This window comes from Poecilia latipinna, unplaced genomic scaffold (assembly GCF_001443285.1).
Source record: "Poecilia latipinna isolate Pla-1442-1.1 unplaced genomic scaffold, P_latipinna-1.0 Scaffold3834, whole genome shotgun sequence".
Taxonomy (NCBI): domain Eukaryota; kingdom Metazoa; phylum Chordata; class Actinopteri; order Cyprinodontiformes; family Poeciliidae; genus Poecilia; species Poecilia latipinna.
The window spans coordinates 12,186-20,274 of NW_015116450.1; the positions used below are offsets into that span (position 1 = coordinate 12,186).

The following is an 8,089-nucleotide window of genomic DNA, read 5'->3' on the forward strand; positions in this document are numbered from 1 at the left end:
TTTTTTGTTTATTTCCTAGTCGATTTATCATTAGAATTTTTGACTTGTTGTTTAGAATAAGTTCTTTGATTAGGAATTCACTTAATTAGTTAATTAATTTCAGGTTGGGATGTGGGTATTTCACGGTATAAATAGGCGGGTCTCTTAGGCAGCTTATTATGCAGGTGGTGGTCACAAGGTTTTTTACCAGCCTATAGAATCAGTCACATCAGACTCTAGTCGTCAGTCAGAGAACAGGAATAGGAGCAGAAGCAGAATCCTTCACAAAGGACAGAACGTCCTTTGTGACCAAAACACAAAGGACGTTTTGATCCTTTGTGCTGTGTAAACCAGAATCCACGGTGCATCAGGTGACTATTTCAGTTGGATTCACTTTTGTTTTGGTCACCTTTGAGTTTTGAGTTTTTTGAATTTAAGTTTTGGGACAAATAGTCACTACAGTCCCAATGTAATGTCAGTTCTTCAACAGTAATAAAATAGTCTTACTGTGTGATCTGCAAATTTATGAAAGGTATCAATATGTTGCCTTGGCACAAAGTCATTACAGCTACTTAATATGAGTCACTAAGCCAAATCCTGGAGCAGTTTGAGGCAGCTTCAGAGGAATACTGGTAACCTCTCAGCGAAGGGAGTAACAAGGCAGAGGATTGGATGAGCTGAAGGTCAGTGGGCGGGGCCACTTCAACTCGACCAATCAGAGAGTTTTCTGCTTCCTCAGCAGCTCTGTCTCTGATCTTTACTGCTTCATGTCTCTGTTGTCTTCAGTCCAAAGACTCAACAACCAGAGGATTAACAGGGAGTGAGGCCCTCTAGTGGCTGCTGTGGAGTACTGCAGGTTTTAGTGGTTTAACAGGGAGTGAGGCCCTCTAGTGGCTGCTGTGGAGTACTGCAGGTTTTAGTGGTTTAACAGGGAGTGAGGCCCTCTAGTGGCTGCTGTGGAGTACTGCAGGTTTTAGTGGTTTAACAGGGAGTGAGGCCCTCTAGTGGCTGCTGTGGAGTACTGCAGGTTTTTGTACAGGGTTCTGGTGTTTCCTGTCACTGTGGGCCTCACAGCGCAGTAGTACACAGCAGAGTCTGTCACTGCAGCAGAGGAGATCAGCAGATCCATCCGGGTTTTATTGACTTCAATCTTCAGTTCTGGGATTTTATTCATGACTATGTTTCCAGTTCCTGAGTGGGAGAGCAGGAACTCTGGAGGTTCTGCTGCGTTCTGTCGGTACCAGAAGAAGAAATCACTTGGCCTCAGGTTGGGATAGTTAAAGGACAGGGAGACGGAGCCGTCCTCCAAGGATGTCTTGACTGTTTCATCCGCAGTCGGTCCTTCACAGCCGACTCCTGGGGGAGCACAGAGCAGCCTGAAGCTCCACTCGGGAGAATTTCTCACATTTCATCACAAAACATTTTAATCTGACCTGTTAGCAGAGAGGCGATGAGCAGAGACAGACCATAATAGTCCATGTTGAGCAGAGTTAATGTTGGAGAGTTGAACTGAACTGAAGGAGGAAGTTTGAGTCTCTTGGAGATCAGGAAGAGATCAGCTCCTCCTCCTCTTCCTCATCCTCTTCCTCACAGCTTCAGCTGCTTTCTTCATGTTTTATTCTTCATCTCAGCGGATTCAGGAAGGAAAATATTCCTCATGTCCAAAGGAAGAACCTGATGATGTAGAACCAAAGATTTAGTTCCTGAGCTAGCCATGCTAACGGTAGCTAACTGCTAACAACAACCTAAGAGTTTCTAATAGTGATTGGTCGGCAACACCGATGCATCAGTGCATGCATAGAGCGAAGCCCCATATCAGTGCAGTATTGCTATCAGAAAGTCACATGACCGATACAGGAAGTGTTTCGAACTGAAGAAGAGCATCTGGAGGTACCTGCCAAAAGAATCTGATTCCAAAAACCAACAAATGACAATATTCTTAGGTTTCGATACATTTTGGCAACATCTTGACATCAAAGTGTGCAGGCAGACCAAAAGGGCCAGAGCTGCTGTCCTCCAGGAGGTGCAGAGGGGAGCATGCTCAGTCTGTCCGACCCGCTGCTGCCTTTCCTTACATTTCTTTGCACTCCAGCCTTATCTGCGCCCTGTAAGCAGGTGTTTTCTATATCAAAAAGTGTAAAAGACTCAAATTCAAAACAAAAAATTCTTTTGATTAAAAAATTAAAGAAAAAAATCCCAGTCCACCTGCATCCTCAGTCACAACACGTTAACTTAGATTTTCACATTGTGATATATGTTCACATTACTTATTGACTATCTAAAGATAAAGATATTTTGAACGGAAAATATAAGAAATAATACAATATAAAATACAATAATTTAAATTGTGTTAAACTTGGTCATCAAATAAGTGTCAGTATTCAGTGACGGTATCAATGCAGCTTGGCAATGTGTCGAAACGCTTCATTAACTTTATAATGAACTGAATGAAAACACGGACCCAGAAATGCATATTTGATTAAATATGTTTAATACAAAAGTATTACATTTGTCACCTTACCAGAGTTTGTTCCTAAGAAATAACGGAAATCAAACAGTGTGACGTGTTTAAAACGCCACTCCAAGCATCACGTCACTTCCTGTGATTAGCTTAGCCTAGCTAGTAGCCGTTAGCAACAGCTAGCCGCGCTGAGTCCGCAGCTGTTTGACGGTGGTTCTGTTGGATCTGAGCCGAACCTTTCAGCAGCAATGTGTTCCGTTCAGCCTCTGAGAGAGTTCATCAGGGAAAGACTCGCTGCTGCCGCGGAGGAGATCTTCTCAGAGGTGGAGAACACCGTCAGGCTGCTGGAGAGCCGCTGGGGGACCGACACACACCGGGAACCAACAGGTCCGCAACACCACACACACCGGGAACCAACAGGTCCGCAACACCACACACACCGGGAACCAACAGGTCCGCAACACCTGCATGGCCCGGCGGCCAGCGGGACGAGAAGCTGCTGCTGGCCAACCTGCAGGCTGTCAGCGCCTCATCAGCCAATCAGAAGCGGCTCTGGGTCAGAACCGGAAGCTTTGCAGAACCTGCTGTTTGGACTCTGCTCTGTGTTTAATACATCACAAGTAAAATTAGAGCTGGGACATTTAACAAATTTATTTATTTTATGAATAAATTTGTTATAAATAAATGTCTTAGGTATTAAAATATTTATTTTATTTATAAAATGAGAGGTTTTACCTGTTTCAGCCACTGACCACCTTAACTTAAATAACTTGATGTATCGGGTCAGATTGAGGCAGAATTATTCTGCTTAATAACACAACAAATTATGGGATGGCTGGTATTTTTATAAGAGGGCTCCTCTGAAAGCAGGCTGTAATTAGTGCTTTTTAATCGTAAATGTAGTTTCTACATCTGGTCGTTGATCCAGAATATTTTAGTTTTTCTAGTTGGATCTGATCTGAAACCGCCAGTTCTTCACTTCCCGACCAAAACCAGGACCGGACTGTTGCTGAAACTGATTCTGGTCGGGTCCAGCAGGAGCAGACGTGGTGCTGACCGCTGGTCTCGGTTCTTCTGTCTGTCCAGAACTCCAGCAGCTGAAGGTTCCTGAGGACCCGGTTCTGATTGACCCTAAACTATGGAGCCAGGAGCGAAACCACAGACCCGACCCAGGTAAACCAGAACCGGGCCGGGATGAGGAACCACAGATCGGAGAGATATTCTGCGGTTCTGGAATCAACTCGGTCCAGTTTGGAGGAGAACAGGATCATCAGCACCAGCTGCCGGACACGAAACCTTGGAGAACAGGAGAGACCTGGTGCTGCCCGGCTAACGGTACCTCTCCTGACCTGACCCGACCCAACGTGGTTCTGGCTTTCAGAGGAAAGTGGGTCCAGCAGAACCGGACCTCATGATAATTCTCCTCATATTCAGGAGAATCAAACGCTGGATCAGCAGCAGATCAACAGAACCTAACCGGGTCGGGTTCTGGTTCCGCTCTGATAGACCAGGCCACTGGATACCAAACGTTTGGTTTCTGAGAACTGGAGCTTTATTGATCTATTATTGATTAAAAGTTAAAAAAAATAACTCGGAGACATAACTGATCTCACCGATCACATTTTCTCCTGGAAGACGATGGGCCCCATATGGGGCCCATATGGGGCCCAGTTAAGCTTTTGTCTTTCTTGTTATACCAGTTACATACCAGAGGTAAAACTGAATAGTAGTAATAGTCGTCCCCTTGGCGTCGGGACGTCGTCTCCTTGGCGTCGGGACGTCGTCTCCTTGGCGTCGGGACGTCGTCCCCTTGGCGTCGGGACGTCGTCTCCTTGGCGTCGGGACGTCGTCCCCTTGGCGTCGGGACGTCGTCCAGCGGGACTTTCTAAGAAATGAGAAGCTGATTCCTGTATTAGCTCACGTTAAATCCAGGCCGCCGCTCACTTTTGGTCAGGCAGCAAATTTAGCAGCACCAGGAGGTCCGAGCAGAAGTCAAGGCTTAAGGAGCTCAGATCATTACAGAGAAGTAGGCCGGTCTGGTCCAGTCCGGTCCGGTCCAAAGCAGAGACAAAATAAACTGTAGCTCTCTGGGTCTGGACAGCAGAACCATCTGCAGTTCTGATCATGTCTTCTCTTGTTCCCACAGAACTTCCACAGCAACAAGATTCTGATCGGGTTCTGATGGGCCAGCAGCTCCAGAACCACGGCAGGACATGGAGTCTGGACCAGGAGGAACCAGAACTTTCACTGAAGCAAGAGTACCAGGAGGATCTGTGTGTCTGTCAGGAGGAAGAGCAGTCGGACCCGGAGACGTTCATGGCGGTTCTGACTGATGAAGAAAGTGATCAGACTGAACCAGAACCAGAACCAAACTCTGGGTCAGAACCTCTTCAAGGATCTAAAGTCAAGTCCAATAAGAAGAGAAGAAAATATGCAGAAAGTTCTTCTGGGTCGGAGAGTCTGGATGATGGTGGTGGAGCAGCAGCCCAGGTGACTTATTGGACAGCGTCCCCAGCCGAGGACGTTGTCTCTCCAAGTCCAGAGGGAGGACGACCTTCGACCTCATCGGCCCCGCTGCTGCGCGGCACTGACAGCGGACCCTGTGAAACGCCGTCCGCTCGCCGGTCAGCAGCCAACTGGGCCCGGCGGACTCCAGCAGCAGACAGTCTGTATTCCTGCAACACCTGCGGGAAACGCTTCCGGTTCAACTGCCGCTACTTGTCCCACATGAGGACCCATACGGGGGAGAAACCGTTCTCCTGCAGGCAATGTGGGAAAAGTTTCACTCAGGGAGGAAGTTTGTGGCGACACGTCAGAACGCATTCCGGAGAGAAACCGTTCATCTGCAGAACATGTGGGCGGAGCTTCAGCCAGAAGACCGGTCTGCTGGGCCACATCAGGACTCAGCACAGAGGGGTGGAGCCAAGCTCTGGCTGAACGTGTGGGCGGAGCCTCAGCATTATGGGCGGGGCCTCAGAGAGAAGAACAAAGTGGCAACTAAACAGGTTTAGTAATCAAAATTATGATGAATGGACAAAAACACTTGACCTGGTCTGGTCCCCTGGCCCAGGTCAAGTGTCAGGTTCTGGGGTTCTGACCCGTCTTTAGAGGTTCTGACTAGGGCTGCAGATGGAGGTTTTCTGGCCGATCACCAGTCCTTAAAAAGCCTGACCTGCTGATTCTGATTTTGGCCGATACCAATTTTTTTGACTGGAATGTTGCTTAATATAGCAAGAAAGTCACTGAGTTGGTAAAAATGTGGTGACTTGTTAACTGCCAACTTGCAGACCGGACCTGGTGGGTGGTCTGTCAGTCAGATCTCTCAGGAGAGAGCAGAAGAGGGCAGTGGTTGATTTTTAGGCTGTTCTTGATAAGATCGGAGGATAAGATCAGCTTCACATGTGGGACAATCACCATCTCCCAAAATTCAAACAACTGGTGCCGATAAATCCATTGGCCCCTGGTTCTGACCCGTCTTCTTACATATTCTTTTAAATAAAGTTTGTTTTCTCCATCAATGTTTCTGTCCAGTCTTTTTAAAACTGTTTTATTTTTAAGTCCCAGCCAATCAGGTGCCACCGTGGTTGTATCAGAGCAGTCCAGGTCAATCCCAGAACAGAACCTTGCAGTCAGATCAGAAAAACAGCTGAAGTCTCAATGAATCTGGGAATAAAGCAACTGACGTTCTGGGCTGAGTCCTAACTGTGCAGGAGGAGCAGGAAGTGAGGTCCTCTAGTGGCCGATGTGGAGTACTGCAGGTTTTAGTGCAGAGATCTGGAGCCTCATACATAAAGCTGCGTGCGCACAAAAAATGTGCGGTCCCATATTTTTGCACAAGTCGGCATGTATAAAAATTTACTTTGTGTCAAAGTGTGTGTAAATATATGTACATGTTTTCACTGGCATGAAAATGTGCAGCAGCCACACAAACTTTTTCTGTGAACAATAATAAACCACAAACGTCAAAACTCACATAAATACACTGAAGTCTGACCACATTCAGTTATTTAGACCAAGAAGCACCAAACTGATGTTTTTCATGATTTTAATATTTTATTGCTTACACGTGAATGATGAAACTCAAGGTGCTTTATATGAGTTAAAAGGAAATACAAACAAAATGACAAACCAAAGGAAAGAAAACTAACCTAACGTTCTAAAGCATGTAAACTAGGTGCTCCTGTTCAGGGTTACTAAGTATCTAATTCCATTTCTAAATAATGAAACTCTACAGTTTCTGATAACATAAGCTAAGGAGTTACTGATCTAAATCCTTTTCTGAACCGCATTTATCCTCAGACACCAGAGGATAAATGCTAACTCACACAAAGCTAACATGCACAGAAAATAAAGAAAATAAAAATAAAAGGATGTGAAAACCTCACTAGAATGTAAACAACACTTTTCCTCAGTTTTTGTCTCATAAAGATGTAACGCATCGGTCTACGAAGCGCATGAAATGCATCTATGGGGTCATTTAATTCCCACTAAAGAAGAAAACAGGGTAGATTATTCAAGGTGATCCAGGTGTGGAGACAATCCCATATATCAGTAGCTGCATCAAGGTGAGCCGTAAATGTGGAGCTTTGGCTCTGATGGAGAACAAAGGAAGGATTCAGAGGGAGGATTGATCAGAGATCATATTGATCTGATGGTTTATTAGTGTTTAGATTCATCCAGACTGATCATCCTGGATCTGAGCAGAACTTAAAGAAGGAGCCGAGCGGTACCGGTACCGGTCCAGCTGCAGCCATCCTTCAGTAAAGCTTTGTGAAAGCGCCTTATGGACATAAAGCAACTTTATTCTGTAAATGTACAACTTATATACATGATTCTACTATTTAATAAACGTCCACATTCCACTCAGAGACCCTCTGACTCTCTGTCTGTCTTTAAATCCCGGCTGAACGTTTTGCTGCTGTTCACACAGGCATTTACAGGATCTCTTTATGTTTTAAATTTGGATTTTATTTTTCTTTAAAATGTATTCTTTTTATTTTTGTGAGGTGACATTATGTGCCCTCAAAGCACCTTTTAAATAAAATATATAATTATTATTATAAATACTCATACTGCTACAAACAAGGACGTTGCCATGGTTACTGCTTCACGTGGTGACAGACTTCCGGGTATTTATACTAATTTACATTAATGTGTATTTATGGAGGCGACAGGCGACCAGCAGCTGCTCTACTGACCGTAAATTAGGATTTATAAAGGAAAGATGCGCACAGCTTTATGCATCCCATGTTTTTTGTGCGCCACACTTTTCTAAATTTTTCCATACGCTAAGTTTTAGTGTGAAAACTGTTCAGTCATTTTTGCATGAGGCTCCTGGTGTTTCCTGTCACTGTGGGCTGCAGAGCGCAGTAGTACACAGCAGAGTCTGACGGACGGAGATCCTGGATCTTCAGGTTAAACGCTGAGTTGTTGACCTTCGCATCAAATCTGTCTTTGCTGAACTCTGGAGCATTATCTGTTATTTGATAATATTCTTTCAGCATGTACTTTGGGAAACTGTTTTCTTCTTGTTTATACCAGAGTAACATAGGAGTTGTATCACTAGTCTGATAAGTACATCCCAGAGTCACTGAGCTTCCTGCAGCAGCAACAACTTCTCTTTCTGTCTGCGTCACTGAGTCTCCTTTA

At 45.1% G+C, this 8,089-nt stretch overlaps 1 protein-coding gene and 2 gene segments (V, D, J or C); 1 reads left to right on the forward strand and 2 right to left on the reverse strand.

Annotated features, from left to right (window-relative positions):
• Positions 1-38: 38 nt before the first annotated feature.
• LOC106941738 (T-cell receptor alpha chain V region CTL-L17-like) lies at positions 39-2,061 on the reverse strand. The segment is given in 2 exon segments: positions 39-1,335; positions 1,413-2,061. Coding segments are annotated over 2 exon segments (429 nt in total).
• Positions 2,062-2,261: 200 nt separating this feature from the next.
• LOC106941737 (zinc finger and SCAN domain-containing protein 12-like) lies at positions 2,262-5,958 on the forward strand. Of its 4 annotated transcripts, none has more exons than XM_015024847.1 (4): positions 2,262-2,893; positions 3,527-3,775; positions 4,587-5,748; positions 5,823-5,958. In XM_015024847.1, exons 1-3 carry the CDS (start codon positions 2,689-2,691, stop codon positions 5,375-5,377), a joined length of 1,245 nt encoding a protein of 414 aa, XP_014880333.1. In that variant the 5' UTR covers positions 2,262-2,688; the 3' UTR covers positions 5,378-5,748; positions 5,823-5,958. The 4 variants fall into 4 exon arrangements, with proteins under 4 accessions (XP_014880333.1, XP_014880335.1, XP_014880334.1 ...); XM_015024849.1 differs by having other exon boundaries at positions 2,262-2,860; XM_015024850.1 differs by having other exon boundaries at positions 2,265-2,827.
• Positions 5,959-7,755: 1,797 nt separating this feature from the next.
• LOC106941736 (T-cell receptor alpha chain V region CTL-F3-like) lies at positions 7,756-8,084 on the reverse strand (the record flags this gene model as incomplete). The annotated part of the segment is given in 1 exon segment: positions 7,756-8,084. A coding segment is annotated over 1 exon segment (329 nt), but the record flags the coding sequence as incomplete, so codon positions are not given.
• Between the last annotated feature and the right edge of the window lie 5 nt (positions 8,085-8,089).